The sequence below is a fragment of the Numenius arquata genome, chromosome 3 (genome assembly GCF_964106895.1).
Source record: "Numenius arquata chromosome 3, bNumArq3.hap1.1, whole genome shotgun sequence".
NCBI classification, from domain to species: Eukaryota; Metazoa; Chordata; class Aves; order Charadriiformes; family Scolopacidae; genus Numenius; species Numenius arquata.
The window spans coordinates 23,013,264-23,033,462 of record NC_133578.1 but is presented as its reverse complement, the minus strand read 5'-3'; the positions used below and the strand labels follow the sequence as shown (position 1 = coordinate 23,033,462).

Below are 20,199 nucleotides of genomic sequence, written 5' to 3'. Positions count from 1 at the left end.
CACCCAGATAATCTAACAGGCTATCTGAGAGAACAGAAATGGTCCAGTGGGAGAGGCAGTTAATATTCCAGAATACCAGACACAGAAGTGTTCTGTAAGTATGTTTTGACCCTGAAATTACAAACTAAGATATTCAGATGGTTCAAAAATGCAGTCCTAGTATTGTTGTAGTAAATAATTAACATAAGATACTCTATTTACTGTAGTATTTAAGTAAGAATGCTATTGGTTTTTTTTTACCATCATATAAAAGCTGTAATTACATGCTTGCTTTGTTTTGTTTTTTCAGTTTGACTCTAGCAGAGTATCACGAACAGGAGGAAATTTTCAAACTTCGATTAGGACATCTCAAAAAGGTATGCATACGGTTTGTTATTATAAGATTTTCTTTCACCATGCCCAAAATTATAAAAACTAGTACTATCAAAATAAGGAGACGGGTTTCTGATTAGAAAACATAATACTAAAAGTGCTGTACAATTTTATGCCTAATAGTGGCTTTCCTTCTTTGTTGGTTTTTTTTTCCGTTTGTTTGGTTTTGTTCAACTTACGATAAACACTGTGAGTACAGAGCAGTAGTAGTAAGTCCATCCAGTGTAACACTGTACTGATTCTCTGAATCCTTGCAACAGTGATGATGCCACCAATACTGCTCTTGTTTCAGAGCTCAGGAAGCAGAGTCATCCAAGTTTGAGAAATGGGCTTTTTACATGAGTTTTTGACCTTTAAAAAGGTCCAATTTACAAAGCATTGCATTTCTGAATGAATATGATGTTTTGATCATCTGCAATATCCACTTCAGTTGTTACCAGTTAGCATACTACCTATTGCAAGAGAGAATATAATTTTCCTACTTTTATGGAAAATCTTTTCTCTGCATCTTAAATTATTTTTGCAGTCAGACATTTTACTCTGGTTTTTGACTTTTGAAAAAAAAAAAGCAGGACTTTTTTCTTGAAGCCCATCATTCTAGTAAATCTGTGTAATAATTATGATATTAACAAACTATTGTGTATTCAAGCAAAGATTTAGAGGAGTAACCTGTGAAAAGGAATGACAGTAGAAGCAGGCAGAAACACCTCAACAAGTGTGAAAGGAAAGTACCTTTGTCTGCTGAACAGTAGTTCTTGAGGCATTCAGTCAAAACAGATCATAGTGGTTTTCCCCTTGAAACGTTGCAAGAGTCTGCTTCAGGCTTCTTCTCTTCAAATGTACAAGTCACCTGTTAAAAATTCTACTATAACAAACTGAACCGGGCCTCTTGAACACTGATGCTGTTTGTAAAGAATATGACAAGAAAGTACTTGAATCTGTGGCAGAGAATCTGCATATAAACTTGTTGGTACTAGTGAAGTAGACTGCCCACATAGTTCATCGTTGTTAGTGCTTTAGGAGTAGCACCAGCTTCACATGAAGTTCTGTAGTTTTTTTGCCATGGTTTAACTTTTTTGAAGTCTAATGGAAATTTCAAGTGGCATATGAAGGAAGCTGTTACAAAGTTGTTTAATAACAGAATTTTGTTTTCACCTTGAGCATCAATGCTGGGGTACCCTGTATAAGAAGGAACTTCCTTGACTAAATGCCATTGGGGAAACAAAGTTATTTCTTAGCAAATCATGTTTGAATATATCTAAAACTAATAATAAAAAAATATACTTGCATTTGAATTCTTACATGCAGTACTTTGTTTTTAACTAAGAAAACCAATTTTGTTATCTCCTTTTTACGTGGCTGTATTTCTTCCCTAGTGCTGCTTTGCTGGTTACATTTTTTTCCTCTTTCCTTCTGCATATGCTGTTTTGCTGTCTGCTCCTCCTCCTTTTCACTCTCCAGATGCTTTCCTAGTGCTCTTATTTTTGGTGCCCTGTACATGCTGCCACCATCAGTTTTCTTTTCCTTCTGCTCCCCAGGAAATTCTTTTCCAGCTAGCAGCTTTGGTCCTGGAGAGAGGCTCTTGTTTTCTCACTTCCTTTTATATAGCAGTGACCTGAGGCAGCTAAGCTGGTTCTTTCTTGCTTAAAGGTATTCACAGCCTGAGTGTCCTAAATAACAGCTGGAAACAATGCAACCAGCCAGTTCTCTTTGGACTAACATTGGCCTATGAACCACATTTTGAGAACCACTGAATTGCATAATATATGAACAAAAAAGCCCAAAAGAGGCATAACTGATGGATTTTTTTTTTTGGTCAGCCTTTGGGAAGAACATAGACAATTGTGTGTGTATAAGTGTGTGGCCTTTTGCAGGGGGAGAAAGGGCTAGAATTCTTTATAAAGGACTATTGGGTTATGAGGAGCTGCATATCATTTCAGGGTATTTAACAGAAATCTACAAGGATGAATCTAAATATTAAAAAAAAAAAAGAGTTTAACATTGTATAAAGAGGGGAGAAAAAACCAACCTTGACATTATATGTTAGGAAAAACAAATGGTCCACCCAGATCTCCTAGCAGATTAGCATTACTTAGTCCAGTTTTTAAATTATTAGGAATTTGATTTTTGTTTTTTGAATGGAGGTTCATCTAGCATCTTGGTTTGGGATGAGAGTTTTTTTTCCTTCATTTATGGGGAGGGATTCAGGTTATCCACTGGTCTGGACTCCTCAACTCGTTGGAAATGTGGTCATTTAACGTGTGTTTTAGATTATGTAAATACAGTTGTTTCAGGATGTGGTTTTATGATATACAGTGTTTGGAAATACCAGCTTTACAGCATTTTCTTTCCCTTCTGCTGACTTCGGAGACTCCGTCCCCTTGTGCCATGACTTGTTGCCCTCTTGCTTTTACCAGCACCACCAGGTTGTACAGTCACAGTGTAAATTGGATTGGAGAACTGATCTACCTTCTTTCAAAAACCAAACATATCTTTTTGTGAGGTTTGGGGGTTTTTTGTTTTGTTTTCTAAAAAAGAAAAGACTGATTAGTTTTCAAGTTTCCACAGTTCACCATGCAGCTGTACAAGAGGCTGTGCCAAAATATCAAGAGATGATGTGGGGCACTGCTTCCACTGGGACTGCTAATAAGAAAATACATATCAGATACCAGGCTGCCTTTTTCCTTTTCAGCTAGAGTAATTCTGTAATTATGAACTTTCTGGTATGGACCAATTTTGTCTCCCCTTTATTCAAACTTTCAAGTTCTAGAGGGTACTAACTCTGAACTAGATGCAACCCTTTCTATAGTGTCTTTCAATGAGCATACGTTTTTCACTTCGAGTATAGATACATAATCATCATGAATTCTTCATTTTTTTTTAGAGAATCTGAGTAAACTACTATTTCAGTGTTCTCTAATACGTAGCATAACGATGAGATGATTTTAAGTGCTGAAATTGGTTAGGGGATGTACTCATACCTGACATGCTTCTTTTGAAATTGCACTCAAAATCTCAGGCAATAAACATTCTGCATTTGTAATTTTAATAAGATATGAATGGAAAAATCATTTTAAATTAGCTTGGTTTTGGTGTCTTGTATCAACACCTTAAGAACATTTCTGCTGTAATGACTTACTCTTTTATTCTTTTTTTGATTTGCACTTCAGCCTCAAAATACTTTAAACATCTTAATTTGTCGGTATCTACAAAATCTATAACTGCACATATCTCAGTTTTTTCTTCTTTCTACATCAATTTCAGACCGCTTCCCAGATAATTTCTCTCCTTGGCTGAGGTACAAACCCAGCTGCCTCTCATTTCAAATAGCATCCCTACAGTGCAGAACAAAACTGTGAACATCCCATTACCTGTGGGTTCGTGGACAGAAAGGTTCCTTGAAACAGGCTTTTGCCTTATCTTTCTGAATTTTTCTGGCTTTAAGAGAAAAGCAGTGCTTTCTTCCAGTTCAGCAGGGTTTTGTAATGTAATGTTCCTCCATCACCACTGGTATTGATGCAGGGGTAAAAATATCCTTTTCAAACGGGGAGTAAATGAGCTTTTATATTTCATTCTTTTCATTTGCAGGAAGAAGCTGAAATACAAGCAGAACTTGAACGTTTGGAAAGAGTTAGGAATCTTCACATAAGAGAACTGAAAAGAATAAATAATGAAGATAATTCACAGTAAGAGACTTACTGTCTTAATTTTGCATGTCTGTTTTTAAAATAATGCTCTAAAATCACATTTTACCTACAGAGGAGAGACTGGTTCATAAATTTTTCTTTGGTTTTCTTTGTTTTTATATATATTTTAAACACCAACTTATTTAAACTTAAAACCAGAATTACTTATAATTTGGTAAACTTATTAATGGTTTTATTGAATATGCAAGAAATAACATATATACACAGCTTATAGTCCAGGAGAGCAAAAAATTGCTAGACCATATTACTAGGGAAAGAAAAGTACTTGTAAGGGAACCTAATGCAGTTCACTTAGCTGACAATAGTGCAAGAAAACAGAGGGAAGGTTTGATGCAACAGCAGCGATTTTGTGATGCAGTTAAAATTAGTTTTCGTTTTATTGCACTGTAATTTCATTCCTACCAGGTACAGATACCTAGTAGGAAAAAGACAAATGCAAAGTCTTTCATATTATGTTAAATGTTACTTTGTACTTCAGCTTGCATGGCAATATATCATAATGTTAAATTGTCATTTAATATTGGCTCTTACTACGTAGATTTGAAAGTAATAATTACATAACTAAAAAAAATTAGTCTGTTTTCCATGATGGCAAATACAAACGTAAACATTACAGTTTCACCAACACTTCAGGCTTGAAAGGAACTGGTCCTGCCTATCCCTGACTACTTCATTATGCCCTTGCCTTGTTTCCTTTCACATGCTTGCAATGGCATTTCTTTACTCAACAGATGCTGGAAATTGATCCAAGTTAAAATCAGCTCCTGTGGTTTCTCTTTCTGGATTAATTTTACCCCTGGATCAATTTCCTGATCTAGTTCTTTATTCCAATTTCAAAAATGCTTATGCTGCCATGAGGAGAGAGGGCAGTGCACGCGTGGAATGAGCAGCCAAGAGGAAGAAGATGATGGGACTGGGCTTCTTTCTGCACTAGTAAAATGTTTATGAAACAGTAACCTTAAGACTTCAGGATTTTATTTTATTTTTTACCTTTTAGACACAATAGAATTATATATACACTAAGACTTTTAAACATTAAAGCAACAAGATGTAAAACTGTATTTAACTGCTTTAATGGTCCCCGTACCGACCCTACAGGAATACAGCAATTTTTTGTTAACATGTGGCTATAGTGCTAATTGATAGCTAAATTGGTGTTGTGTTTTGGATATGAAAAATAATGGGTGTTGGTGCTTAGAATTTGATGGCAGAATATTTTTGTAAAAAAGAAATGTCCTACAACAAATGAACAGGTAGTTCTTGGCAGGTTAAAAGATAACCTTTTTTAATCTTCAGTGTTTGCATTAGAAAGGGGGAGGGGATTATTGGGTGGTTTTGCCTTTTTTTTTTTTTTTTTTTTAAAAAGATCCTTCAACAAGGAGGAGTAAATGCTAGAGAAAAGTCACAGGCTTTGACTATGTAAATACTCTATATGTAGGGCAAAGAATGTCCAAATTAGAGTCCCAATTGAAACCAGAGTTACAAGACATGGACAAGCAGAATACTGCAGCTTCACTGCTCATTTTCTGCAGTCAGTGTTGACACATTGTGTAGTACAGAACAAAAAGTTTAAACTGTGTGTTCATGTTTTTTGTGGGAGCTTAGACTTGAGTACTTACCAAGTGGCCAAGCTGCAGCTTACACTAATAACGTAGAAGACAAAAGCAGTGGAGAAGTAATTTAGGTCTATAGCCGCTGCTGTCTTTCCTAACGTGCCTTGGCAACTTGACCATTTGATAAGGGAGAGGGTTCTGAAGCGAAGCAGCTGTTGGGTCCTGACTCAAATCCTGTTGGGATTTTCAGCATCCAGCTGTGGTGTAAAGTTGAGCCTGCTTTCTTGTTCTAGCAATGTTTCCCTCCACCCAGGCATGGCCTCCCCAAACATCCCAAATATAAAGTAGGCAACAAACTCACCTGTTTGGGTTTCCAGCCTTGACGATGAAGAACAGGAAATATTGCCCAGTTCAGACACTTGTATATCTGCCTGTGTTCTTTAAAGCTGCACCTGGGATAACAGGACAAGTTGAGAGTACCGGTTAGGGCTTCCCCGTCTGGGTTTAGAGCCCACGTGATGCTAGGGCTACCTGCAAGGTGCGGGTTCTGAGCCACGGAGAGTCACACAGAGTAGCAAAAGCAGCAGCGGAGAAGGAAGATGGTAGTGTTCACAAGACTGGCCCTACTAGAGGCGTACATGTAATAGAAGGACTAAGAAAATATAGATCTAAATTTGTTGAGTGTGATTTTAAAGAATTGGGCTACTGGTCACATGACATGAATCACATAATGATGCTACCTCTAAATTTGTTATTTCTTATACACCGAGTTCATTACTTTTTATGATTTTTTTTTAAAAACTTCTTTAGCATTGAAATATGTATTTCTTCTTCCTTACTATCTCAATAGTGAGGAAGAGGAAAGTTTTACGTTTAAAAGGGGCGCATTAAGCAAGAATATGCATGTTCCTTCAAATGCATGACTGTCTATGACCACACCTCCAAAACTCCAGAGAACATGGAAGGATGGGATGACCTGTTGTCAGACTAGCTCTAAACTCTTCCTTAAAGTTTTCTGTGGACTAAAATTGGCAGCTGGCCCTAGATTCATGAGTGTATTTGTCTCATTACTGCACTAGAAATGTGATGAGTATTCACTTCCCTTCCCCCTGGTTGGATGGAAGGATGTATTTTGTCTCCAGCATGTTTCAGGAGAGTATTGTCCTTTTCTCTGTCCTGCAGCATCATTTTGTGTTTGGAAAGAGTGTTTTCTTGCTATGGCTTAGGGTGTGAGCAGATATTTAGTCCTTTGATGTGTTTTCTCCATATTGCTCCTTGTTAAGAAGTTAACTTCTTAGTGTTATGTAAAATCCATTTTGTTAAAAAGAGGCAGGTATGTACAACAAGTTTGGTCATGTTTTGTGTGAAATTGGAAGAATTTCTTCCTCGTCTGTTCCAGAAAGCTGAAGTTTGAGACTTCTTTAAAATTTGGCACAGCAGAGAGCCCTTGTGTCGCGTGTTTAAATTTAAGGATGCTTTTCTTATCCTCAAAAAAAATAGAGAAAAATAACAGAAAGTTTGCCAGAATTGACTGGCTTGATGATGGTATTGTCATAGCATTTGTACACCAGCCAAAAGGTACTGAAATCGGCCATGTTGTATAGTCGTGCCATAAGGTTACACATGGTGTAATATTGTTCAGCATATTATATATTGCTAGTAAAAAGAAAGCTCCATTTGAGAAGTAATACTAAGAGGTTTACATTTTAGACTCTATTTGTATACCTTTAATAGAATTAATTTTTTTTTCTTTCGAGATTTAAAGATCATCCCACATTGAATGAACGGTATTTGTTACTCCATTTACTTGGCCGAGGTGGCTTCAGTGAAGTATACAAGGTAGAGTGTATTGAGTCTGCTAAATCTAATGTTTGAGCCATGTACATTTGTACGTTTAATTTTTGGGGGAGGGAATGGATCTAAATAAGGAGGATTGTAATGTGGTATAATCTTTAAACACCGGTTGAACAAACTTTGATTAACCTGTGGAGGGAGGTAGCATTACAATAGACTTGCCAGTAGACGTACGAATTGCATGCCAATTTTTTTCCTCTCTTTATTGGGTGTTATTTTTATCATCTTTGATTATAACTTTCCCATATTTGTGGGTTCCTTTTTTAGGCTTTTGATCTTTATGAACAAAGATATGCTGCTGTGAAGATTCACCAGCTTAACAAAAGCTGGAGGGATGAAAAGAAAGAAAACTACCACAAGTAAATATTAATGACTTACGCTTCATATGTTAAATTGAATAGCATTTTATTGATTGTAGAAGGTTAATGTATCCATCTTCTTTTAGACATGCCTGCAGAGAGTATAGAATACACAAAGAACTGGATCACCCCCGGATAGTTAAACTATATGACTACTTCTCCCTGGATACAGATACGTAAGTACATAAAATGATAGATTTTCTACAACTTGGCAAGGATTTTAGTGCTGTTTATTAGAAAAACAGAAATTAAGAGTATTTGAACAAAAATAATATGCTCTTGCATTCAGCAGAGCATTTAGGGTTTTCTTAAGCAGACTTCAAAAAAAAAAGTAAAGCATGCTAGTTGCAGAATTTAGTCTCAGCTAAATATTGCCTTCTATAAAGTGATGAAACCAGTGTTTTGCAACACCTGACTAGGAAGCCCTACAGGATGTCCCAAGGGTGAAAGGGACATGCAGAGCTGTAATGTTTTTTGGGCAGAGCAAGGGCTGCTGCAGGGCAGCCACGAAAGGCTGCTGTAGCTTAGACAAATTTCCAAGACTAAATGACATCAGGAGCGTTATTAGCCTAAGTCTAGCCCATGCTCACTGGGCTGCACCTCTTTGCATGAGATTGTGTCACATCTTAAGGGATAGTAAATATATTTTTCTATTGAGAAACGTGCCTACATAAATAAGGGGGGGGTTAACTTAACGTCTCGTCAGTATGAATGCATTTTCTCTTTTGGTGAGTATGAGTGTTCTGATTGATGTCAGTTTTCATAAGCTAATAGTTACGCCATGCGTTCCATTAACAATTTCTTTCATATAGTTTAATATTCAGGCAGCTGTTCTTAAACTTGCCAATATCAAACTAGGTCATCATATCTCCGTTTCTGATTGTGCAGCTTGATACATTACTTAATTTTGTCTCTCTAACTTCTACCCTAGGTTTTGCACAGTGTTAGAATACTGTGAAGGCAATGACTTGGATTTCTATCTCAAGCAACATAAATTGATGTCAGAGAAGGAAGCTAGGTCCATTGTAATGCAAATTGTAAATGCACTACGGTATCTCAATGAGATCAAGCCCCCTATTATACACTATGATCTTAAACCAGGTAAATGAGGGATATTACCATTTTTTTTTTCAATCCTTTATTTTGTTTGTAATTCATGCCTGAAAACACCAGAATTATCTCTGTATATCAGTCTTATTGTAAACTACTGAAAAAGGTATGTATTTTTCTTTCTAGTTTTATTGCCAAAATCATCTGTCTTTTCTTTGGAAAAATGTCTGTCATAACTTTTCAACTTCGTATTATTTTGATTTGAATTTGTAGAAGAAAATTGTATTGTACATAGGATACGTATATTGTTAATTAGCAATAAAAACAGATAAGATCGTTAGTTGGCTCAGTCCGATCTGATCATTGTGGAATGCTGGTGTGTAAATAATTTTTCCTTTATGTATTTCTTATCCTGTAAAGGTATGAAATAAGTAATCGATCACTTTTAGCATCCCAGCGTAAGCACGTCAAAACAGGACTTTACATAAATTTTTTTTACAGTGAATGATAAGCCTTGTCATAAACAGTGTATTCTGTCTTGATTCCTTTGTTTTACTACCTTGCATGAATGATGCTTGTATTCTTCATGTACTTTAATCTGCTACACTTCCAAGCGGGGGGGGGGGTTTGTCACTCTTAGTGCCAGCCTGTTTGCTTGCTGCTGTGTAAATTGTTCATATAGATTTCTCTTATATTATGGAATTGTACAGAATGTATTCTTAGTCTCATTAGTTTTTGTTCTCAGAGGAACTTAATCAAATAACTTCTATATCAAGAAATTATCATGCAACTTTAACACATGCAGTAAGATTCGTAGTATTGCAGCAGTTTCTTGGCACAATTTTGTGGCATATGCAAGCCCTGAAGTCTCTAGTGTAGGATTTGTTCTGGGCAGAAAAATGTAAAACTTCATTGTAACTGGTATAATTCTATGTTTCGGTGTTTCCTCACAACATTTTGGTGTTTCCTCATTGTCCAGCCAGCTCCCAGCTAAGGGAGCCATTTCAGGTGATGATGATAACCTAGAGATTTCCTGAGACTGCACTGAAATGTGTCATAGGCAATCTAGACTTGAGGATATAAAGATGATGTAAAGTTGTCACTTACCCCTCATGAAGTTAGATGTTCCTGAAAATTGAACCTGGTTTTGAAAATAAAGCATTCTGTTAGCTTTTTTGAGATAATTTTTATTTTTCCCCGGATAGGTAATATCCTACTTGTAGATGGAACAGCATGTGGAGAAATAAAGATTACTGATTTTGGCCTGTCCAAAATAATGGATGACGATAGCTACGGTGTGGATGGAATGGATTTAACTTCACAGGGAGCAGGAACTTACTGGTAATGCCTGGTTTGATTTTGCACTTTAGACTCTGGGTCATTGTTCAGGTGTCATAAATGCTCTCATATAAAGCAAATCTGGAGAGAGCTAGGATTAAAAATATTAACATGGCTGACAAACAAAGATTTTTGTGTGGTACTGTGAATATTCCCAAATGTTAGAACAGTAACATAACCATTAAGAAGAGAGCATCAGTGTGGCTTTTATCTTCATATATATATAAAATGTGGAGATGATCACTATGATTTAGAAACATGGTTTCCCTGAAGAAGCAGGTGTTTAATCTTTGGCTGCAGGTGGTTGAAGATGTTTGACAGAGCTATGATGATTAAGTGTGGGTGCTTAGTCCTTGGAAATCTTAGAGCAGGGATTACCAGCAGGTAATGTCCTTAGCACAAGAGAGTATTTACTCTTCCATCCTAAAGGTTAATGACAGCTCAGCAGCTGTGATTTGTTTTCTGTGTGCACTTGCATGCTTGTTCAAAAAACTGAAGTTTTAGAGCTGCAGAACAGGAATGACAATAAGGATTTCATTGCTTACAGAAAACCTGTTTCTAGAATTTGCTCTCTAAAAATGCAGCTTCTTCATGGCACAGTAGCTCTTTCAGTCAGGGTGCATGGTAGCTGTGTTGGGGTAGGTGGAATAGAAAGCCTAAATTGGCCAGGTTATTACTTGTGAATTCATTTGCTCTTTCTCTTCTCATGCTGCCTGTAGCAAGATCAGAGTCAGGAGCTGAAACCTAACTCTAAACAGAGAAGCCAGTGTCATTTCCGTTTGCTCTGCAGCTTCTCCCATATTTGGAAGTTGCGCATAATGAAGTTTTTGCCTTTTCCTTCAGATTTTTTAGAAAAGAAGACGCACATACTCTTGCACAAATGCCAATGCACACGTGCTGTGAAAAGACGATTAATTAAGTTGAAGCATTTTAGAAGTGTTAGGCTTTTGCTACTCTTTTTAATGCTTTAGCTATTTAAACACCAATTTAAACATTTTACTGTAGGAATGTATGTCAAAAAATTTTGGCCTTTGGATTTCATCTGAAATGCCACAGGCACTAGTGGTGTTGTGAACTAAGAGACCAGAAAAGGTCTGTGGCCATTATAGGTTCAAGATGAATCTCTGTGTTTCTAATTCACACTTTCTCTGACCCCAAAATCTTCATTAAGGAGCAAAATACTTGGGAGTTTGAGGTGGAGGATGAGGATGAGTCTGTTTAGAGCAGATCGCAAAAAGTGTCAGCAGCATAGTCCTGGAAGGGATTTCCTCAGTCACTGGGTCCAGTTACCTGCCTTTCCAGCCAGTTAGGTCACACAATCTCTTTTGTAAACTTACAGGCGTTTGTATGAAATTAGTGTTTTGTCCCCAGTGATCTGATTTGAAGTGTGTTCCATAACCTCAGTTCTCTGATCATTAGAAACCTAATCTTCTAATTTACAGACTGTGTTTATTTGTGGCCAGTTTATACTTGTTTGTTCCTGTTCCAACACTGTCCTCCCTGAAGTAGGTTCTTACCCTTCCTTGTACTTGCTCCTTGGTCTTTTTATAGCTTTCAAGTTTTTTCCCCTGTACTGTATGCTCTCCATTCTTCAGATCATTTTATTAGTTTTCTTTTCACTTGCATCACTTTAAGCTCATTTTTCCTGATTATTGTAATCAGAACTGTACATGTGTATTCCAGAAGAGATTTTGCGATATTATGTGAGATGCATTTGTGTTGCATTCTTATCTCATTTTTCTGCTTATTTCCATTTCCACAAATATTTCTTTAAAATTTGTTTTAAAACCTTATATGCTGTTGATGAAAGAATGTCTGGTCTGGTCTAATAGTTTTTATTCCTTTTATCAATTTTAGATATTACCGTCAATAATACTTTACTGCCCCCATTTTGATATGTTTGGGAGGTTTTGTTGGTTTTTTTAAAGGAGGTTCCATTTCACCAGTTCTTTTGTAATTCAGGAATGGCACAGGAACTTCTTCAACTTTCAGTTCTTTGGAGTATGGCTTCCTGCAGATTGTAGGAATGGAAATAGCAATCACCTTTGTCTACCATATACCTCTCCGGTTAATGTCATCATTCTTACTAAAAACTTTATAAAAAAGGTCTTTAAGCCATATCTACATTATCTTGATTCCAAACCTGGCCTTGCTGTAAAATGTTCTATATGGCTTTCATCTTTTCTTGCTCTGATGGATGGAGAAGGTTCATATTTAACCTAGGATCCCAGTTTAAAAAAAAAAAAAAAGTGATAATTGGTCATTTAGGTAAATAATGTTAGTATTTGTGTGTGTGAAATAGACCTTCTATTTGACTTGATTCACTATACAAAAAACTAATGTCAGTTTTCATGGGTGTGTGAGGCATTGGAATGCAGACTGTAAGGCAACTGTACAGTTGTCAAAAGATGAGCGATGTGCGTGAAGTGTTTGTATTTGTACGAGTTCTACTGACGTCATACATCTGCTTGCAGACACTGAGATGCGTACTTTGTTTTCCAGGTACTTGCCTCCAGAGTGTTTTGTAGTTGGCAAAGAACCACCAAAGATTTCTAATAAGGTTGACGTATGGTCAGTTGGAGTAATCTTTTTCCAATGCCTTTATGGCAGAAAGGTAAGGAAAATTTTGTTTGAAAATCTTAGAGTTTTAGTGTAAATGCCCGTTTCTAGTAGCCTATGAATTATAGTCATAAGACGTGAATCTACATGGAAAACTACTTGTGTTACATTTTGGTGGTGTGTATTGATATTGCAAGAAATGTAGAAAATCTTGACTGAAACTTTTTTATTTACCGAACGGTTAGCAGTTTGTATTAACACTGCAACAACTTAGTATAGCATGAATATTTATGAAATCAAAGTAGTTGAATAACTCTCTTGAAGAAAATCATATGCTTATTTTTTCAGCCATTTGGCCACAATCAATCGCAACAAGATATCTTACAAGAAAATACAATATTAAAAGCCACAGAAGTTCAGTTCCCCGTCAAACCTGTTGTAAGCAATGAAGCCAAGGTAACTTTTTGTATGATCTCCAAGTAACAGTTAAAACATTTGTCATAAAGGATTCAGCTGTAAAATTTCTGTTAACATAAGAGTACTGTGGGACGTAGTAACTAAACATGCAGGAAAACATAATAGAGACTAGTATTTTTATGTTTTCATTGAAGCAAACTTCTGCAACTTTTTAAAATCACATCCTTCAAAGTGACACTATATATGTATATATACATATATATTGCAGAAATTTGCAAGTGGTTTTAAAGTAGGCCACCTCAAAAATTGTCTGCTTTGCTTTTTCCCAGAGGACCTTATGTGTCTCACTCAGTCTGTCTCACTAGAAGTTCTTGTGAAACACTTCTGCTAACAGTAACAAGCTCTTTCTGAAAATAGTGAATGTTTTTCTCTGCAGCCTTACTGGCTTGAAGAACTATTTGACTACCAAATATCTGGAGGATATGCCTGCTAACACTCTTCCCCTTGAAAGGTCATAGTATGTGTATATTAATTCAAACCTAAGTTTGAAACATAGATTCTTAAGAATTTATCAGATGCGTTGATGCTGATTCAGGAAATAAGACTGCCAAAATAGTTGATCTGCCACAAAGGTGTGGATGGTGGTTTTCCGTATTTGAAAATCTTATTTTGAAACATCTGTAGTGTCAAACTCATCTCCACAGACTAGCTATTCAGAAACAGATTAAGGTGGTTTCCCAAATGATTGCTGCTGTGAGCATCCGTAATGACGCAAATCCAATTCTGTGAATGTGGAAGAAAACATTATATATGTGTTACTTGTTTGTAAAACTGTCCCAATTTTTGGAAGATATATTCATGGCTAGATACAGTAGAGATGCGCTTGTTGAAAAAAATGCCAACTTGAATGCCTGCTCAAGTTTCAGCATCTAGTTAAACATTCAGATTTGGGACATAAGCTGCAAAAAATTTAAGAATGTTAAGATTTAGCTTCTAAAGCTTAAAAGGAAAGGAGACCTATTTCTAGAGGCTGTAGCTTCCCAAGCAAATAAGTTTTTTCAGTACATAAGCCTGCTGTTTCAGCTTGTGTTGGTTCTATTGGTTATATTTTCTAAAATTAGTGCTAGTGAGTTGCAGTTAAGGTTATGAAAATTTGGTTGCAGAATTTTTGGGATTTTGTTTGGTTGAGTGTTTTGTTTGCCTTTTTTGTGTTTTCATTGCCATTTGGAAAAATTGTGTCCCTTGAATGCAGTTGACAAATACGCATCACATAACTGATAACATTACGTGTTAATAGTTTATATCCCTGTCTTTTAACTTTGCGTTTCTTTGTCAGTAGTAGTTTTTATATAGAGGATGTCAGGAAAGCGTGGAGAATTGGCAACTTATTTTACATTCTCTGTGTATTCCGTGTTCTGTTTGTTTGTTTGAAAGACTAAAATAAGCTTTCAGTGTTCTCCACTCTTACTGACATTGTCACGATAGCTGTAAGAGAGAAAAAATTATTCTCTGGTGGAAATGCTATAAAACAATTTCAGACTTAACTTGTAAATTCAGACCATTTATGATGACTCTGTAGAATCCAAATTGTCTTAAAGATTTATAGGCCTGGCAGTTGAAAAGAACATCTTGTAAACTGAAGTTCTGATTTGAAAAACATGGAGATGAAATAAATATGGAACCTGAAATGACATCGTTAGTTAGTTTTCAGACATAACTCTCCTTTGATCCTCCTCACTTTTTCCTATTCTGTGCAATGTTCTCCTTTGCATCACAGTAATGTGTCTACGGTAGCACAGAAGCATGAAGTATTTGACAAGCAGTTTGGACAAAAATTGTTACTCCAAGGGTCTTGCAAACAACTCTTAACAATTCATTTCTTATGAAGGATATATTGTGAAGGATTTGATTAAAATCCGTAATGTCTAAGACCATATGGATATATATATTAACAGATGTGTGCGATCTTTATTTTGTACCTTGTTCATGCTGGATATGTAAATGATAGAGGTAAATTCTAGCAGGATTCTTTGGAACTTGTATCACAGATTTTTGTCCTTTAATCTCCAGTTTTTAATTGGAGCAAAGAACAAACAGCTGAACAGATTTATCAAAGAAAAGATATGTAATTCTTTTAAATTAAGTTCTAAATTAAGTAATGATGTGCTTATCAGTTCTGTAGCAGTAATAAGGATTTTCTATCATTAAACGCTGAAGCCCAAGCTCTCGGGAGACCAAATGTTCTGTGTATGCTAGACATAAGACTTGACAGAAACTTTCAGCACAAAATGATTGGCATTCAGCGTATGGCCCTAAACTCAGGATAACATAGTGTCTCAAGAATAGTCCTGAAGCTAGGTACAGAATTTTTTCAATTTATTAGATATTTTTAAGCAGATGGGATTGAGTTTTTTCTGGGGAAGGAGTTCCAGCCAGGTAGTGGTTTCTTAAATAGTCTATTAGTTATTTAATGCCTATTGAACATGGCAACTACCAGTGTCAAATTTCACATTTTGCTCTCTTCCATCATTGGCACATGCGGTAACACCTGCTTTCAAAGGTCAACCAAAGCGTTGAAATTCTGTCCCTGCGTCTTCCATCTACTTTTCATCTACTGTGCAGCTGAATGGTTTTAGAAGCTCTGTGGACCTCCTTTCTACTTTCTCAATCCTCTGACATTTGCCTTCTGGTTTTTACTAAACTGTTCAGGGATAGCACGTGCAGAATTCTAATTGTGTGTGATGCTAACGTTTTACTTGTAAATATAGTTCCTAAATATGGAAATACATATTTGAAGTGTGATTATTTGAAGCCAATTAATTTGCTGATTGATTTTTTTTCTGCTCTGGCATTACATTTTTTCCTTGGACTCAGTAGTAAAATGTTACGCTGTCATGTGAGTTGAATTACATAAGAACAAGAATTTGTTCAGAAGCTGGTTTATCCAGGAGGACACACATACTTGCTTCTGAGCAGACGTAATTATGTGGAGAATAGTATTGTAACTTTTTATGTTGCTTTTCTAGGCCTTTATCAGACGCTGTTTAGCATACCGAAAAGAGGATAGATTTGATGTCCACCAGCTGGCTAATGACCCTTATCTTCTCCCTCATATGAGGAGATCAAATTCTTCAGGAAATTTGCATATGACTGGGCTGGCAGCATCTCCTACACCACCTACTTCAAGCATTATTTCATACTGAAGTTTCTGCACCCGAGGAATGGCATGATACCTTTGTGTAGTTTCCAGACGCAGACTTGAGCTTGAAAGCATTTGAGTGTTTTTACACAGGACAAGTTTGATAACTGTGTTTTCAGACCGAAGTCCTACTACATAGTGTCATTTGTATGATTGGAATGGATCATGGACTGTGAATAAATGTACCCTTCTGAGAAATACCTTTAAACGTTGAAGGATGACGCTGCCTGTTACACACTAACAGGTATACTGTGTTTAAGACTGAAGATAAGGTTTTTAGTTTTTTCTGGGGAACATTGTAAATAATCTTTTTAATACTTAAAATATGTTTGGTTGATACTGGAAAGTTCTAACATGAAGGGTAGTTTTTCATTATTTAAATAAGAAAGGGTAGCGAGCAAATTTGAAAACACAGGAAAAATTCCGTGCCTGGTTATAAACTAAATAAACTGCCATCTTTCCAAGACATTGATCTTTTGAAACCAAAGTAAGGAGTGCGAGACGGTCAAAGATATGTTCTGTATCAGATTCCTCAGATAAAATTGTAGTATTTTATTTGGCAACTCAGGCTTGTACCTCCGAAAATGTGGTGGTGTTTCACTGAATTTAGATTGGAAGGGTGATATGGAATTCCTGGTACTTATTTCTCAAACAGATTGCTAATTTTTTAATCCGCTCAATTTTCTAAAAATACTGTACTTGCTGTGGTATTGAAACTTGTGATACTTTCCAGGCTTCTGATAAAAGCAAGCAACAGTATGAAACCAAATGCAGACAGGTCATGTATAATGTTCTATGCAGGAATAATGATAAATTCCCTTCTAGCTCTATTGTAAATTGTTGTACAGATGTCACATTTTCAGTTAAATTTCAGCGACTTATTCCTGTACAAATGTTTAAAGTATGGCTTTTTCTAATTGGATATTGTATTTTTTTTAAGTCTCCCTCAAGGCGCTTTTAATTGCTGCTAAATGATGTTGCTTTTACTTTTGCGAAAGAATCAAATGACCTCCTTAAGGTGCAAGTCAACTGTACGTTATAGAGAGATTAAGAGTAGGTAATTCATTAACAATCAAGGCATGTAAAGCAGGTCTGTGTTGGCAATATACAGTACAGTTCTTTAAGTCAGTTTATTGTGCTCTGGACCTGCAGAGCGCATTGATACTACATGTAGAAGTTGCTCACGGTTATTCTCCATTTTGGGAAGTTCCTATCAACAAGGAAATGTTTCTTGTGGCTTGTACAGATATTTTAAAATGTGAAACATTTTCTAATTGCCTTGTATGGTAGAAACTTATTTTTCAGAACAGTGTATCTCTCTCCCATTCAATATTCTTTTTACTATCCCATTCTTGATGCTGAATACCTATATGTAATTTTGTCCATGTTGCAGAGAAAGGAGGCTGTATTACCACAGGTTTTCATTTAGTATTGTACAGTTAAACTGTTGCTCTTGTTTCCGATGTTGCAAGCCATTTTGTTTTCATTGTATATAAAGATACGTTAACTGTCTCTTTAAGATGCTGCTGAAATTGTAGAGAATGTAGCCAAAACAGTAATAAACAATGACAGTTGAAATTTCAAGGTTTTCATTGCACATTTTTGCATTTCAAGGAAGGACAAACCGCCTAACCATATCACTGAGCTACGCTTAGCTATTTACAGCAAACTCTCTTTAATTACAAATAAAAGGGCGATAATAGAATAATTAAGTAACATTGGAGGTGAAAGGGGAGGAGAAACTTAAAACATCTGTTGTAATGAAGTAACCAAAACATCATTTCACTGAATAGACCTCATAGGAACAGCTTTAAGTATTTCAACAGGTCCTTCTAGAATTCTTTACCCATGGAATAAAATTAACTCCTGGAATAAAATTAGACTCTAATAGTGACTCTTTCTGCTATATATTACACCAGAGTGCATCCTTTTCACTCTCTACAGTGCGAAACCAAGTGCAGGGTTCAAGGGAGAATGTGCCGTAGCTGTAAGCTCACATTAGGTTTCATTCCTCCTTATTCTGCGTGTGTCAATGTCAGAAGTTAAATCGAAGGATGTTTTGCCTAAGGAAAAGACGTAGGATTGTGTTAACTGTATTTTTACTTATCTGGAGTGTATCATAGTTACCCCTAGTAAAGGGAAGTTTGGCAATATATTAGAGACCTACTTAAGTAACTGGAAGTTTGACAGCTACCTAAAATAAGGGGGTTCATGCATTGCACTAATTACGTACAGACTTGTTTTTCCTGGTGTTGTCATCTGGGAATAGGCTGTTGTGGCTGAATGCATGGCACTTAGTCCAGCTTTGCAAGTACGCATTTCTGAAACCTAAAGACTCGCTTTAAACAAAGTTCCATGTAGAAATACATGAAAGAAAAGGAGAGTCACCATCTCATCTTTTGAATCAAAGTTGCAAGGTTTTTACCTTCAATACACACAGTTTACACAGAATACCTTCAAACGCAATTGTGTTTGTGTTAGCATCTTACGGTACTGTGAATAAAAGTTTTGTATTCCCACATGGAGTCATTTTGCGGTCACAAGAAGACATCTGAGTCCGTGTGTTTGGTGCCTGGTATTCAGCAAGTTGCACTTGGGATAGAAGTACCCTTGAGGCTGAGCCTGGAAGCCCGAATTACTGCTGCTCGTGGAGGAATGCTGATCCGCTCCTGGGTAATTTGTGCATCGGTTCTTCAATCTGCATTTCATGCACATTTTACCAATTTCATCATGCGTCATCCATCGCTAGATTTCCTAAGCACTCTTTTGATTTAGCAGCAGATAGACGAATGAAGTTACATTTCATCAGGCAGTTTTGAGTGAACCTTGGAAACAAAAAGCTTGCTTTACTTAAAATTCATAAATACTTTAGAATTTCTGCATTTACTGGAAGATGCTAAAATACTACTTTGCTGTATAATTAAAACCACCTACGCATGAAACAGAGGTGAGTGTAAGAAAAGTTCTGCAGTTTTAACTATAATTGTAGCACCGCAGGTCACTGCAGCCAGTTAACAATGGTTGGCTTGTTTCTGAAAAACAACCATGTTTTGGCACTGGTTTATTTTATTTACGTTTGCACTGAAGTTGTTCAGGTTTCAGTGTGGAAGGGTATGCTCCCTTAGCTTGGTCAGCGCTAGTCGGTAGATGCTATTTTCATGGGGGCTAGTTAGTATTTTAATTTTCTAAAAAGTGCTTTTAGCACTCGCAGGAAGACTGGAAGGGCATTGCCTCGCTGGCCGGCTGCCCGAGTGCTATTGATGGCACGCACCATGGCTGTGAGCAAACCGCTGCATAATTAGAGGCGCGTTCAAAAGCCCACAGAGCCACCAGCCCTCTCGGTATGCGAGTCACGGGTGGGCGAGGCGCTGAGGGGTGCGGGGAGCCCACGCGAAGGCATATTTTAAAATAAGCCCTGGAAAAGAAAACGTGCCCAGGGATTTGAAGCGTCCCAGGTGTTCCTGCTCCAGCTCTGACATCTTCCCGAAACCACAGGCCCGAGGCAGGGCCACCAGCCCAGCCAGGCCCGTCTTCCCCATCCCACAGCTCTCCCTGCCAGTCACGTCCAGTTTGGGGAGGGGATGCGGGTCCCCAGCGGTGCTGCTGCTCTATTCTTGCTCTGGATTTCAGCTCTGCTGGGGTTGAAACTTCCCCCGTCATGGTGCAGAGGAGCTGCGGCTGCGGAAGGGGCCCTGGCTGGGCGGGTGGTGGCAGCCACCCTCTCCTTACCTGCCACCATGTTTTCTACAGGGGCTGGAAGGGTGAGGGATACTGCTGGGGGGGAAGGGTCA

General features: G+C 37.1%; 1 protein-coding gene across 2 annotated transcripts in view; it reads left to right on the top strand.

Moving 5' to 3' along the window:
* Positions 1-17,990, top strand: part of TLK1 (tousled like kinase 1) — a 70,867-nt gene extending 52,877 nt beyond the window's left edge. For both annotated transcript variants that reach the window (XM_074146050.1, XM_074146049.1), the window contains exons 12-21: positions 290-356; positions 3,961-4,058; positions 7,390-7,471; positions 7,754-7,845; positions 7,932-8,021; positions 8,777-8,946; positions 10,101-10,236; positions 12,736-12,847; positions 13,141-13,248; positions 16,236-17,990. In XM_074146050.1, the coding sequence (XP_074002151.1) occupies positions 290-356; positions 3,961-4,058; positions 7,390-7,471; positions 7,754-7,845; positions 7,932-8,021; positions 8,777-8,946; positions 10,101-10,236; positions 12,736-12,847; positions 13,141-13,248; positions 16,236-16,412 (1,132 nt within the window). In that variant the 3' untranslated portion in view covers positions 16,413-17,990. The remainder of the gene's footprint in view (positions 1-289; positions 357-3,960; positions 4,059-7,389; positions 7,472-7,753; positions 7,846-7,931; positions 8,022-8,776; positions 8,947-10,100; positions 10,237-12,735; positions 12,848-13,140; positions 13,249-16,235) is intronic.
* Positions 17,991-20,199: the final 2,209 nt, after the last annotated feature.